This window comes from Fulmarus glacialis, unplaced genomic scaffold (genome assembly GCF_000690835.1).
Source record: "Fulmarus glacialis isolate BGI_N327 unplaced genomic scaffold, ASM69083v1 scaffold13822, whole genome shotgun sequence".
In the NCBI taxonomy this organism is placed as follows: Eukaryota; Metazoa; Chordata; class Aves; order Procellariiformes; family Procellariidae; genus Fulmarus; species Fulmarus glacialis.
In genome coordinates this window covers 118,536-134,418 of record NW_009199925.1, presented here as the reverse complement: position 1 = coordinate 134,418, position 15,883 = coordinate 118,536, and the positions used below count along the sequence as shown (strand labels likewise).

At 41.0% G+C, this 15,883-nt stretch overlaps 1 protein-coding gene across 1 annotated transcript in view; it reads right to left on the bottom strand.

Moving 5' to 3' along the window:
• SLCO1C1 (solute carrier organic anion transporter family, member 1C1) overlaps nt 1-12,990 on the bottom strand; it is a 21,940-nt gene extending 8,950 nt beyond the window's left edge. Inside the window, 9 exon segments of the mRNA XM_009573418.1 lie at nt 1-16; nt 3,355-3,519; nt 4,382-4,627; nt 5,414-5,512; nt 6,627-6,773; nt 7,668-7,789; nt 8,423-8,555; nt 9,377-9,518; nt 12,862-12,990. The exon segment at nt 1-16 is cut by the window's left edge and continues 1 nt beyond it. Coding sequence (XP_009571713.1) covers nt 1-16; nt 3,355-3,519; nt 4,382-4,627; nt 5,414-5,512; nt 6,627-6,773; nt 7,668-7,789; nt 8,423-8,555; nt 9,377-9,518; nt 12,862-12,990 — 1,199 coding nt within the window.
• Between the last annotated feature and the right edge of the window lie 2,893 nt (nt 12,991-15,883).

Below are 15,883 nucleotides of genomic sequence, written 5' to 3'. Positions count from 1 at the left end.
GGAATGTTGATAAGACCTGAAATCAAACAGGAAAATCTGTATTAATGAAAACCCCAGCTTAACGGACTATCCTCCTCAGCCACAAAAACAGCAGCAGCAGCAAAAAGATGAAGTAACAAAATATGAAAGATCTTCAGTTGGGGCATTTTATTTGTCCAGACTTGGATTGTTCCTCCAAAGGTGCTGGGACTGCTTTTAAAAACTTGCTCCCAGGGAAATGTTTCTTTGCTAGTTCTTTGCCGGAGAGATTATGTATAAGGTTTACATAATGACCTTCCAATTTCTTAAGCTAGGTGGTTTTCTCCACTGTTTGTCAGTGGAGGGATCACTGTAGTGTTAATTCAAATACTTTTAGTGTTATTTCTCACAAGAGCTGCTCTGGGCACAGAGAAGTTACCTGGGGCATTGTTCTGCTTAGGGCAGCCAGGACAGCCACAGTCCCACTGCAGTTTGGGGCTTTGCTATAGACCTTCCCTGTGTCCTTCACCCATACAGCAACAATAGGAGCAACAGGGGCCACTCTCTGGGGCTGCCCCACTCCGGCTTTCCAGGGCAGCTCCTCTCCTTCCCTTTTCCACTGACAGGAGGAGCCTGAACTGCTCATTCCTAGAGGGCAAATTGTTTTACCTACAGTGTTATGAAACCTGGAGCAAGACCTGCTTCTTCTGTTTTGATTCAGCCATGAAACAGATAATCCCCTAGAGAAGTCTCCGAGAGGGAGAAAGCCAGTGGTATGTCATCGCCTCCATGCCCAGGAGAGTTAGGGAATTTCTGGTTTTGGTTGTTGAAATGCTCCCTTAAGGGAGTGTTGCAACAGCAGATATAGGTATACCCCGTGGGCTCTCTTGTATCAGGCTTCAGGCAACCAAGTGGAAGAGCATTGAAGGGAACATGTAAAATTGGGTGACCATTAATCCTTACCTGGACAGCTTTGCTCAAAGCAGTGTCCATATTGGTAGACATGGACAAGAAGACCAAAAAAAATCCTGTTCAGTACATGCAAAAAAGATGTAAATAGACACCACCGTAAATGATATGGCACAGTCAAGCAAGGTGCCCTTTGCTGGATTTCATTGTTACTGAAAACGATTTTTGCAGCTTTACCAGCCAGTTCTAGCACAATAAATTCCCCCCTTTCGCAGGGCTCTGTATGCGGTTTGCAGCTTTTAATTCATCCTGACACCTCGCAGTGCTGAGCCGAGCGAGCATATGAAACTCAAGCAAGTACCAACGCATACATGCATTCATAGAGCAGATGAAGTTCCAGAAGTTTGTTCAGGGGGCTGGAGGTATTATAACGTGATTTCAAATGATTTGGTATAAAACACCAGTTTACGACATTAGAGTCTCTAACCTGCCTGCTAGGAAGTGCACTGGGATCCCTTAAATTTCTGTCAGTGTTTGATCCACCTGTGCACATGGAAAAAATCAGTGCTTAGAAGAGATGCTAGTAGGTATGTTTGATGTTAGAAAAAGCCTTATTCTATGCATCAAATCCAGGAGTCAGTATCTTGGCTGGGTACATGAGCCCAGTTCAGTTACTGAGAAGGTTCAGGAAGCTTCTCTAGGGCGGCATTTTTCACTCTGCACAGACAGGAAAATTGCACTTCAGGAGATTTAGAAGCAGCATCCAAAATGTAGCATATGTAAATTAAGGGTCACCATATAACAGGTATTCCTGTTCTCTTTTGCTCGTAAGAGGGGACTGGGATTGGAACTGGGAGCTGTGTGATGCACCAGAGAGCACCCGCACTCTGCCTGCCCGTTCCTCCGCACCCCTTTTGTTCATGCCTTTGTCTCGTAGCCTTACAGATAACTCCGTTGCTTGACACTGGCATTGGTGGGCGGGGGGAGAGCAAGTATATTTAAGGAAAATCAGACAAAACCAGCAGGAACCATTGTACTTTCTTGCACATTCCTTGGGTTGTGACTACTGAAAAATACCCTCTATGGCCTCCAGCTGATTTTTTTTTTTTTTGTAGTGCTTCAAATTGCTCTGACAATTTTGATATCTATCAGAGAGATTGTGATAGAATTTGCTTTAAAAAAAAAAAGAAGAAATAGAAAAAGAGGTAAGGGAAATGGACACTGTTAGTTCTAGTCAGCCCTCAGCTTTCTTAGGAAGGGTGGATTGGGAGAGAAAGGAAAAGGACCTTATTGCAGGGATAGCCACTCAGCCAGGATCCTTCCCTAACCAAGCCATCGCACATTCTCTGTTGGATATAGTCCCTATGCTTTGTGAATTCAGATGGATCTTAATCCTCACTCAGTTTGCACATACCTGAAAGCTTAGCTCCAGAAAATCTTTAAATACAGTGAGAAGTACTGTACTGAATGTAGGGATTGTTTTCTGGACTTTGTCTGGCCATCAACTATGCTTGAAGATTTCTCCTTGCTTTGAGGAGTTTCGTGCCAGGAAATTCCAGCTTCTGTCTTTAAGGAATTAACATAGCACAATGGATCAATACAGCTTTTCTGCATATATATACCTCTGTTGCTGTGCAACTAATGCTGCTCTGAAACAAGGCAGTTCCCTCCGTATTGGGTAGATGTAAACCTCTTTGCTGTCTAATGCTATTGAATCCCTGGACCTCAGGAATTGAACCCAAGCCTGCATGCAGGTTCAGCAATGGGCAGTGAAGTTCACCATCCTGAAGACATCTCCAAAAATGGCCACCTCGGTACCCAAAGGCAGAAGCAGCGTCTCTCTTGTGCTGTATGGGAGGGCTTGGGAGACTAACTTCACAACAGAGAAAGGCTCTTAGGTAAAATTAGGGCAGAAATACCTATTTTTCCTTCACAAGTATCTCACCAAGATAATGTTAGTTTTTTAACGCATGTATTGTGTGATCACTGATATGACTTTCACTTCCTTTTATTTAACACCAACCTCTTCAGAAAGTAAGAAATCACTGGCAATATCACAGCTACTTTATGGTCAGTCCTTTAGCACTCACTGAGTTGATCTTCATTTCGTTGAAATAAATGGGAAGCCAGCAAGGGAACAGATCTGTCTGATGACAAATTTATGTGAAGTATTTTAAAATTAATTCTCTTTTCAATTATTCTCTTGTGCTGTACATACATTATTTTTCAAATTTCCAGTAAAATGGGAAATAAGGTATCAAACAATGTAATCTTTCGCAGTAACTCTTACATACATAAACTCAGAGCTAACTAGTGCTAAAGCAAAAAGTGAAATAACTTAACCTTCTATAAACTACTACTTAAAGCCAGACAAGGAAGGAGAAGAAATAAACGTATCCTAAAAAAATCAAATTTTCCCTATTTGTACATATACACCATTCCTAAAATGTCCATTTTTAAGATATCAAGAAGCAGATATAGCATTACCTATAACAAAATTAGTTTTTGAAGATGTTTGCCCATACTGTTGTTCAATATACTTTGGCTTATATGTCACCATGCCAATTAAAGAATTGAACTGAATGATACTTGCACATAAATACAGAATGTAAACTGGATTCCCAAAGAGGTTCTTCAGTGATGGCAAGAAGTCTGCAAGACAAAATGGCAGAAATTACAACCAGGCCAGAGAGGGAATAAGTGCTGTGAATAACGCTTTGCAACATGTTTGCACCTCCGAAAGAAAGACTGCAGAACATTTCACAAGGAATCTACGAAGTTCCATGATGCTCCTAAGGGCTCCCCCATTTCTGGATGGGACAACAGTGGAGCAAAATACTAATTTCCCAGAAGAGATATCTTGGTTTATATATCTTCTTTCAATCATAAACTAGGACTGATTTGGTTTCTACGTGTCCTCAATAGCCACAGCATCTTTTGGCTTAATTTGGGAGCCGAGAGTGCTCAGCACAGCTGACAGTAAGCACAGACGTATTGAATTACAGATTGACGTACTGAGGGAAAATGCTTTTGGCAAAGTAGGGCCAAGGAAATGCAATTGTGCAAAACAGCTTGTGTCTAAATCCAGATAGCCTCCTAAAATACTGTATCTAGTCTATGCCGCGCATCCTTATTCTGATCAGATATTGTATGTGTTTTTCTAATGAATGACCTTAAAGAAAAAGGTTTAGCAAAAACTGAGATTTTTTGACCTCCGCTTCTGCAACAGTCACTATCTGTGAATGAAAAATTTTTGCAGAGTTTCATGATATTTGCTGGGCCGCTAGCGTAATTTGACGAATCTCAGCTGAAGAAATTCTGCCTGCAAGAGCAGGTCCAGGGAACAATGAAAAGACCCTTTTTGTGCATACTAGTTAGGTGAAGAGTGACACCTGAGGGAAAAATAGTAATTCTGAGGCCATTAAAATATGGCCTCAAAAAGTACAAATTTTTAAAATATAAAAGCTAGTGAGAGAAAGACTCAACGGTCAGGAAAGAAACTCTAGTGACTTGCCTTTTGCCATCTCAGCAATCTTCACTTGTTGCTGATAAGATTTGTGTTGGTCCTTGTTATCCTCAGTGATGAACTTTGACTGCTCGGACGAGGTACTGGAGTCCTTTCTGCTCTCAGGTTTCCGGAGGTGCTTCGGCAGGAACCAGAAGGGGATGCCGGCCAGAACGCTAATCACACCTGCTATTAAGTAACCCAGCCACCAGGCTCCCACCCACTGCACGTCCTTGTGAGTTATTGTTACACTGTCTGGAGAAAGTAGGAAAAAGGAGAAACAAATAAACGCTTTTCGAGAGTGTTTGCTGATAACAAGGAAGGTGATTTTGCAGGGACTTTCTCCAGAAGAGTCCACCCCTACCTCGCCAGGTTTAGCTGTGCTGTGTGTCTCTCTCTGTGTTACGGGAGCAACTGTGGGGAGGCAATAAGGACTTGCTGATTCCTGTGACACAGCAGCAGCCTTCCCCTGACACCGCAGGGTCCCCAGACGTGTCACTCGCATGTCCCCAGAAAGGCTGCAAGGCCCAGGACATGGGGTAGTCCCGGTGGCCATGCACTTGCTCCCAGTCAGGCTGTTCTACACAAAAGTGCCAGGGAAAAATGGGGTGGAAGGTGTTTCCTCAGGATGAAGGCAATCAGGAGCCCTGCCACCCATTGCAAGACCGCTTTTCTAGGCAATGGCAGTGTACTAGAAAATGCACGCACACAGCTCTTGGCAGGTTCCTGAGCCTCAGTCCTACTTCCTCCTGGTGCCTGCTGTCCCCCCAGAGCCTCCTCACCAGGGCATCTCCTGGGGGGCACCCTCGCAGATCTGCTGGGGCTGAGGAAGAGTCAGGCCTCCTACTTCCTCCATACCCATCCTTCTTGCTAGCCTTTTTTTCATGGGGCATTGCATTGCTGTCATCCTTTTTACTTCATAAAGTGCCTGCTCTACCCCCGCTAGCCCCTTATGCCTAGAAGATAACTAGATAGTTCTTGGCCTAAAATAGGCATTTTGGAGCCTGACTGAATTTTTACAACCTGAGTTTTCTGACTTACCCAGATCTACAAAGCCAATGTCAACATAAAGTTTGGCACACAGGGATCCTAGAAGAAAGCCAAATATTGGCCCTATGATGGCAACTGTCTGTACGCAGCCTGCAATAGAAAACAGGGGACTGTTACGCTTCTGAGTTAAAAAGAGCACTGGTTCTTGCTGCGCCTGACAGCAAAGTATGACATGTGACGGGTAACAAGTGATACAGTCTTAAAATACTGAGCCAACCTTTGCTCTCTGGCACATCAGTTACACAAGTCAGAACATTTTCAAGACGAAAAAAGCCAACAATAAAATTTCCCCCGCTGCATCGACACCTTGACTTTTTTTGTTACCATCCAATTAAAGAATGAAATTCAGCCCAAAGAAAAAAAAGTCAGGGAACTTAATGGTCTAAACTCAATAGCAGCACCAATCTATAATTGCTAGAAACTCTTTAGTTGACTAGATTAAAGTAACTGGAAAGCAACTGTCAATTATTTAAGTTAACTGATCACTTTAAGTTGTGGTAGGCCCTGAACAGGCTGAAAAATCACGTTGCTTTGGTACCCAATATTAACATGTTTCAATACACCTTCAGCCAAACTTTCTGAATACTTAGAATATTCAAAATTGATCTGGAAATCTGGGAAGACTGAATCTTTTACAGAGAGAACCTGAGTTTTTGCCTTTTGCCAGGCTGGGAACTTGTCAAGACAAAATGTTGATGGGGAAGGATTTTTTGGTAATATTTCAGGTGAATGTGTAGAGGTCTTCAGACAATGAAGACAACAGGAAAACAGTGATACCAACTTTTTAAAGCCTCAGCACCATTGTTTATAATTCTACCTTAATCTGGAGGGAATATTTTGAATGCCTGCTGAAATTCTATTTTTAAGTGCTTAAAAAAGAACATGTTTTTTATCACTTTCCAGAGAACTGAATGTGCGCAGAGGCTCAGCAGTCCACATCCAGAAGAATTAGGAAGATTAGGGTAACAGCAGGAACCTAAGGTCAAATTCTTTCTTCAAATTAAGATAATGGAACTGTGCTGGTATAATTAAAGGGGAACTTGGTCCCTTGAGCGTACATGACTGTTAAATAAACTTTAATATTGGAAATTATGCAAACAAAACAATCAGGGCAAGTTAATTCAATAACACTCACTCCATTATTCAGAATGGCTCAGTTTCCTCTGGGGAAAAATCCATTGGAAAAAAAAAGTATTTATTTTACCAATGTATAAGGCAGCATTCTCCTCAATGGCATAATCATCAATGTATGTAATTCCCAGAGGCTGGATAGGAGTTTCACCTATTCCACGCAAAAGATTTCCCAGTAAAACATAGATCCACATGGAAGAGCCTGCTTCTTTTTCACATCCTGCGTATATCACAAGGGAGACAACAATGATGTGTTTTTCATAACAGTTTGACATTGAATGCACGGGACTTCTAAAATACTTTTAATGTGGGAAAACCAGTCTGAAAACTGTGAAAAATGTTTTGTGGGGTGTGGGGATGGCAATTTTAACCCAATCAGCTTGAGGTGGACACAAGTTTAGCAAGAGCTGCTTCAGTCAAAGATATTAAAAGTTGGCCAGTTTTATAAATTTGTTGCCACATCCCATTTTAGAAAGCTTTTTCATTTTCTTCTAACCAAAACTGAGATGTCCTAATGGAAAGATTTGGGAAACATTGATGATAGTGAGCACTGCCAGCCACATCTAATCCACAGGTATGAGGATGCAAACATACATACGTTTTGTGACATCCAGAGGGTTTGATTTGCTCATCCACAGCTCGGCCAGGCATTGGGGAGGAAGCCTCCTTGCCCACGAGGAGCTCAACACACCCAGAGGGGAGACAGATTTATGGTGTGCAAAATGGGGGTCTGCAGGCTGGGAGACCCAAGCAGCTATTTCCAGTGGGCCGAGGATCTAAAGGCACATTTCCCAGCAGAGGAAAGACCATGACTTTCCAAGGTCCCCATGGGAAATTGGTGTTTCTGCAAGCCACAAAGCTGCAGAAAGTTGCTGGAGGAGACAGCAAGGCAGGAGGAAAGGTTGCAGCCTGAAAAAGCTCTTGGCAGTGGGAGTTATATATTTATTTTTAATAAATTTGCCTCAGCCAGTAGATCTGGTTTTTCTGTGGGAAAGATTAATCTGATTCCCATTTATTATTTTTTACGTTCTAATAAACAATTGCATGAGAGTTTGGGAGCCTTTTGAAGTATTTTAGTATGCTTATCACAATATTTAATAGAGATCATTCTCACCTGCATTTATTTTTGCTTGAGATTTTTCCAAGGCTGAGAGTGGAATTTGGCTTTCATCCTGCAGACATGGAGAGATGCTAACAGTCGAATTGGTGGTGGAAGGGAATCTTTCATACCGATATCTGTTTATAAACCAAAGTTGTTTTTTACTGCCCCAAGTTATAAGAAAAAGCAAACAGATCTGTTACTACCGTGGAAGATAGGCCCATAGCACTTAAATGCAAATTTCATCTGCATCCAGTGTTGCCAATGACGGTTTACAGGGGATAAATGGAACTCGGTTTATACTGCGGTAGTACATGAAAATTGTCCCTTTGGTTCTCTTTGTGTCACAGTGATGCATTTCAGTTTAACAGGCACTTTGCTCTGCTGTGATGCATGAATCTGTACTAAGAGGTTATCAGACAGTGAGTGTGGTGTATGCTCTGGCTTGTGTTTGATACTCAGATTGTCTTCCTGAGTTTAGTCATCGCTTCATCACTGAAGCTTCAACAATTCTTAAACCCTGTCAAATGTGGCCGATCAAGATCACAGACTAATAAAACGATAAGTTGATTACAACTGAGAATGGCATATATGTTAAATTATTTGCTATACAGTAATAAGTCTTTTCACAAAAAAATATTAAATTGAGTAACCACATCCACATATGACTATTTCTATGGGCATCTTCACAATCAATGCCTAAATATTTTAGCAAGTTAACATTCAGTGTGCATAGCCCAGTTGGAAAATACCAATCACTTTGCACTCACCGTCCCATGAAGAACTGGGGCATCGCAATTAGGAATGTTCCAGCTGACATAATTAAGCAGCCTGCTCCAATTATTCTTGGCCTGTGAAGCTTCGCTCCAAAGTAGCTTACAAGAATTATGATTAGGAGGTTCCCTTTGAGAGTACAAAAGGAAAACTGAGTTTTACGGCTTGTTGATAAGAGAGCCCCTAAAATAATGATTCCTAGTGTGTGGCATAGGCAGCGATTTCAGGGGGAAAGGGCTGATCGCGTGGGATTGGTGTTTCTCCCTCTTTCCAGGCATTCTTACAGGAGCCCAATGCCTTCCGTGATAAGAAAACCATAAACTTTTGGATAAGCAGCTGGAAAAGAGGAGAAGGACTGTGCCAGCTGAAGAGAACAAATAACCAGGAAAGGAGGAAAAGAGGGAATCAAACAGAACTTTATACACTTAGGCTAAGATTTCATTCCCATTAATATCACAGTCCACTGAACACCCACGAGATTAATTCAGTAATCTGAAATCGTAAGAGACAATGTCACACTGGAAACCTTAGTGCAAGAGGGAAGGGGATGGACTGGGCAATGAACGCAGATTATAGGTAGAGGTTTGTACTCTTGCTGCTTAATAAATCATGAAGGGCAAACATTTGTGGCGGAGGTGGGTTGCTGACAAAAGGAGAGAGAAAGCGGAAATCTGTGCAGGTAAACTCTCATTCAAGAGTCAAAATTTCTATTGGTATTAATTAGCCAGACGCTAAGCTTATCAAATTACAAAATATTTAAGATTATGTTGAATTGCTTGTATTAGCAACCCTATCCTATCTAACGTAATGATACCGACGGTCATGCTTATTTTTACTAGCTGAACCTTGCCTAGTTTTAATGATTCAAGGAGATTCACACAATCATTTTTCACAACAAATTGCATCACTGTTTTTTTCTGAAAACAAAAATGGGTTTCTACAGCACATACCAATTTCAAAACTGCCATCAATAACGCCAACCAAAGAGGAAGGGATATCAAATCTTCTTTCTATTTGTGTGATAGTACTTTTTAGATAACTTCCTGACAGTGCTTTAGCAAAGTAAACAAAAGACAACGCACCAAGAAATATCTGTGAAAGAAATTGACAGTGATTAAAATCAGGCAGTACAGAAGGCTTTACTTTACGAATTATTTTTAAACATCACCTCTTCTTTTCCCAGATAACCACGTCAATATTTCTCCTACTTTTTATGAAATGCTAGATTGCTGATTTGTCCATTTCTTATGATCAATAATGATACAAACTGAACTTGCTATCAGCCACTGCTAATTTCAGGGAGATGCCAAAGCTACTGATGCTTTGAAGGACAGAGACGTATATCACCCTCCTGATCTCTATAAGGAGGGGTTATCTTACACAATAACAATAAGGGTAAATGTTAAGTGTGGCTTGGTGGGGAGGTGAGTTATTTGGGGATTTTTTAACATAGGCTTTTGCAGTCAGCTGGATTTTAGAGTCCTGTTCGGGTAAGCTGCTCCTCCTGAAGCCTGCTCCGGCTGAAGCCCAGGGTGGCCAGGAGGGAGAAGTCTCTGCCTCCTGTTACGTGGCTCCATGAGTCGAACAGTGACCTGCCAGGCAATTCTCTTCTAGGCTCGCCCTTTCCCCTCCAGATCTCTTGCAAGCTCTGATACATGCATTTTCTTTGGAGTGCACACTGCATTTTGCTGGGGGACAACCTTCTCTCATCCTTTTGTTTTGCAAAGGCAGTTATTTTCTCTTAGTTATCACTACATCTGTTTTAGTCTATTAGTCTGAATCAGGAGTGGGCTTTGGAAATGAAACTCCCACCCCTTTCACTGCGCTTTAGTTCATATTGCAAATGTGCAGACTGAACCCCTTTTACACAAAATTAAACCAGCAGATGTGCTCCAGAAGGGCATTACATTCACTTCAACAGCCGATGGCTCTTCAGTCTCTGGGACAAGCCTAGAGCAGGTCTGAAGTAATTCCCCACCCTGAAATGCGTACAGTGGGAGTGCAGGGTCCTTAACACCAACTGTTTCACTCCTTCAGCGCTGTTGCCTAAATTTGCCTTCACTGACTGCAGCCTTACTAGGTTACGAGCTCCAGGGATACCCACACACCGTGCAATTGGTCATGGAAGCAACAACATTGTTTTCTACCTTCAGATACAGGTTGTCTTGACTGAATATATAGGGATGCTCTTTGTAAAAGGCATTACCAAAAAACCCCAAACCCTAAACCAGAAATAAAAAGACACAGTAATGTTTCTTATAAAGAGAGGTCTAGACCCTTGTCCTACTCCTTAGGCCTGCTGTCTGAGCAATCATGCTTCCAGTAAGCAGGTGCTCTGAAGCCATGTACTCACCTCCAGTGCAATACTCCTTACAACATCTCATTTGACAAGGCACATTGGTAATAACACTGGCATCACTGTTGAACGCAAATTCTTGTGTTAAGGTTCAAATATATCTCTGTGTCACATTCAACACACTTTAATTTATCCAGTGCTGGTTATTCCTCCTTCAGAAACACTTGTGGGTAAATATATTGTATCTGGTTGCCATTTCCCACAGTGAGGGCTCTCAAAGAGCTCTCTAGTAAAAATATTGCCATAATATTTTACACTTTCTGTGTTTTTATGCCCTTGGATTTTAAATAGCAATGTGAAAGCAAATATGGTTTTTCACAGGAAAATCATATAGGTCATCATAATAGAACTTCAAATGTCTCTGTCTCTCTTTGGAACAACTTTTTCTACTGGGTTTGCAACTGTCCCAGGAGGGAAGTGGAGACCGCGTGCAGCAGTAGAAAACCACTCCCAATTTAGAGCTGGGACAGAAAGGTGCACATGATTTCACATTCTTCTGTGGTTTGTCAATGACTGTAAGTAAATATTTCACCACATCTTTCTGGTTAATAAAGGCAACATGGGAAGGTTGACAATTGGTAAAAACAACCTGTTGAATCTGCATAAGTTTTTGGTAACACGTTAGCCAAATGCAGACCTGAAGCAGACTTTTTTGTGAGCTTAGAAATATCTTTAATAATTTCATACTGAATCGTCAAGACATAATCAGAACTGCAAAAGGGTTCGTTCACAAAAAAAGAGGTTTTCTAAGTCCTACTGGAATAGGTTAATCATACTGGTTTGGGTTCCCAGAAGACACAAATTTTTTGAACAGAAAGAAACTGAGCCGAAATATTATTGCTTTTCTATTTTTGGAGAATAAGCTGATTCCTGACTAGCTAATCTGTGACTGAAGGTTTATTCAATGAGGGAATCGGATTATTGTTGCAGCAAACAGAGGAACAATGATATAATTACTACTATGCTACAAATTTAATTAATACAACTCATCTTCTATTTCAAGACAGGACCCCATTTCTGGGCCTTTACAGGATCAGGCAAAATCAAGGAGAATATTCAGGAATCAAAATACTTCTATAGCAGTCATCAGACTGAATTAATCCCGCAATATCTTAAGTGCTTTGCATAATTTATAGACTTCAGGTCAACTATTGCTGAAGTCATTGACTGTATTGGGAGCTGGATTAGTATATCTGAAAGTGTGTGTGTGTGTGGGGGGGTGTATTTGTGTGAGAAAAAACAACAGAAATAAAGACTGTGCAAGATGAAAAGAACTGGGCAAGGTTAAAGACTCATTTTCTGTATAACTCAAATCATCTCATCACACTGTTGTATGGTGATTTATTGAGACCTCACCCAAAAGAGTGCCAGCATTTTACAGCCTGGCTTGGGAAAGCAGGTAAAGACAGTAGGCAAAGCATCATGCTGCCTCCTGTACCATTGTCCCATACAGGGAGGAATGTTCCTCCAAGGAGCAGTGGCCCTACCGCCAGGTAGGTACAGCTACATTACGAGGCTTAAAGCAGGGAGCTCCCATTGCCTCAAGGAAGCACTTCTCATGGGTGACATAAATGCAGATACAGCGGTGATACTTCTGCAGTTTTGTTTCAAAGTCATCTCACGCAGGGTTCTCTCAAATATTACAATAATAATTTAATAACATAGCACTCAAAACAAGCGGACCGTAATACAGATATTATTTTTCAGAGCCCAGAAGACTACTATGGCTACAATCTTAAAAAAGCAATCAATTCTAACAGCTGTCTGTGGTACCTGTCTGCCAATACTCTGTTCTTAACTTCAGGAAAATAGGGTGCTGCAATAAGGAGGATATAGTGACCTTTCAGGATAACCCTTGAAGATCTCATAACGCGCAAACCTCAAGCAACATGTTATATTTGAACATTGCCAAACGTCAGGTAAATACAGATCTGAAGAAAACTTTTTTTGTGACTTAGAAATATCTTTAATAATTTCATACTGACTCAGTAAGAGGTAATCAGAACTGAAAAAGGGATAGTTCACCAAAAAAAGAGGTTTTCTAAGTCCCACTGGAATATTCAAAAACTCTTACTCTACCTTTATACCTCCACAACACGACTGTTTTTCCTTGGATGCGGAAGATTCAGACTTGAATGAAGATCTGTCAACAGGCAGGATTGTGTTGTTGGAGAAAAACTGAGTATTTTCTTTTGATGAAATGTCCATGATGATATCCCCTGCCTCTAAATCAGAAAACATGGAGAACATTTTAAAAGGGCATCCTATTAGCTCAGCCTCAAAAGCCCGTCATGTGACAGCAACACCCCGCTGTACTGTTTTTTCCCTACAGCAGCAATTATCAAACGTTACAACACAATCTGACCAGTGCACTGTATGTTTAATTATGGAAATTTGCGATCCATTTGCCTATAATAATGAAGACTAAATCATGCTCAGCAAACAGTCTTCATCTTCATTCTCCAGCTATCATCAATGTGATTTCATTGAACATTTGACTTAGCATTACCAGCAGACTAAACGAGGCTTGTTAACATTTTAAACAACATTTCTGGAGCCTATATGTAAGCTCACGTTTCTAGATGTGACCATGTCTGCAGAGATTTCTCAGAGCTGATCTCTGAATTTCCCATATATCTGGGACATTAAGTAATTAGATCAAAGGAAATCTAGCCCCGTTAATGAGGGACTTGAATTGTTTTAGATTGAAACATTAGTGCTAATCGTCTGATGTTAGCTAATGAGTTACACAAGAATAAAGAGGTTTAGCTCCCTTTACCATTTTAGATAGAACCTTAGGGCTCAGCGGTCAAGTGTTACAAAAAAAATGTGAATTTGCTTCTTTGCAGGTAAATACAAAGAAGGTAAATAGTGCACTTTGAGAACAAAAGATATCAGTAATTCTTAAATCTCTACTTACATACTGCAGTACTTTGTTCTTAATTTCAATCTCTAAATCAGATCTGAAAATATTTATGAAATCAGCTTCTGTGTTCACTTTTAAGCAGCACTATGTTTTATAGAACTGCTGGCTGAAAACACGAATAGGAGAAGTTCCTATTCTTTCATGTTTGTCTAAAGACACAGATTTACACAAGTAAAAAATATATATGGTTTTATGTATATGTATATGTATATACACATGTACACACATGTGTTTTTATGGCTTCCCAAGGATCTGTGCAGTAGGTACTTATGTTTCCAGAAATATAAGTGAAAATGACAAAAGTATATTTAAATGCTAAATTTGCTCATGCAAATACTTTCCTAGGCTCTGTTCATATACGGACAAGGCAAAAAGACTGTGGCTGTGGTACCAACATTTTCACTGAGATTTCTCCATCACTTCAGATGAAATAAGAGCTACTGACTACATATAAGAGAAATATTTGCATCTGACACTGCCCTGACAGGGACTCTAATGTATTTCCTTGTCAGTACTAATGAGTATACAGATTTTTTTAAAACAACAATAACAAAATAAGAATGGTTTGTGCTTGCTGCAGAAAACTTATATCCTATTCCTACTCTGCTTCTGACTTTCTTGCGATCTTGGGAAAAGTCACATTGCCTCTCTATGCCCCACTTGTACACTGGGGAGTGACAGCATGTACCTCACAGCCCTCACGTGAGGATAAATTCATTCAAACTTGTGAGCATGGGCATGACACTCACATAAGGCACGCTGCCATGTAAGCACATCAAATAGCCTTTAGCTTAAGGTTTGAAATGTTCTGCATATTACTACTACAGCAATCTTGGAATGAAAAATAAATTGAAAAAGGAAAACATCTGAAACACAGCTAAGTGAATTGTCCTTATCTCTGAGCAAAGCAACATCCAACTAGAGAAGGTCCAGCAGAGGAGCAGGAGGCTTGCACAGTCTCCTCCACTGCACCCCTTATGCAGGATTGACCAAAAAAAAAAAAAAAGCTGTGGAGGTGTGGGGCTGGAATATGACACACCGATGTTTGACAGCAGCGTAAAAGTTCATGCCACACTGAGTTGGTACAATTCTCAAATGGGCAGCGGTACTTAAAGAGAATTTATACTCATCAGTATAAAAAATTATTACAGTATAAAAACTATTACCATTTATTATCTCACTCTGGATGTCAAATGGAAGTGTGCTAGGAAGGACTGGCCATACAAGTTTTACAGGCTTTAATACATCCCCAATTGTTCCCATGGCATGGCTTTAAGGAGGTCAGTAGTTTTCTCACCCGGAGCAACCTGCAACCATATACCTCAGAGCATCAGTTCGGTTGCCCTGGCAATGCCTCTGAGGGAAACTCTTAACACAAGACAGAGAGCAGAGCAGTGTGCCCAGCGGTACCACAGTCCACCGCAATATTAGCCTTAAACTTTCCTCTTGTGCAACCAGCATAAATATGAGCGTTTCACTCTAATCACAGACTTGCCCTATGCCACTCAAATACTTTTTGGTGCCATTAGTATTATACTGGGCGTATTTGTAATACACTGCCACCTGCACTGGAAGGTCAGGGATAGCTCTGTTTTTATCAAAGCAGATAGCTGACTGGTCTGTTACTGACTTGGGTATAGTGACAGCCGTGGGGTTTTGCCTTATCTTGGCTACCTTATTTCTCCAGTGCCATGAAACAGGAGGACAGATAGCCCGTGTCAGCTCTTGCCAGTAAAACGTCATCCTAAGTAGTGGCACATTTCACTGAGGTCAGGTTACTGGACCAGTTTGGCTGACAACAACAAAGAATCCTTCTGCGGCACTCCGCTTGTTTAAGAAAGGTAGTTTTTGTTCTCTGTTTTCTACCTTGTGCTTTAAAAAGACAACATAAATGCAGTCACCTCATCACCATGGGCCAGATTCAGCCCTCTCATGGTTACAGTGCTAAATTCAAGCCTTCTATATCTTGCAGCTTCTATGCATGTCTCCCTGTAAATATGTGTGCGTGTGTGCGCACGTGCACATAGTTGAGATGTATATAATCATGCATTCTTTACATGATCTAACACATGTATGACTGCAGAAGTGTCTATGCTTGGATGCATATGCACACACACACAAATTTCTTAAAGCTGGATCTATTGGAAGACAAACTCCTAACTGAAAGGATATTAT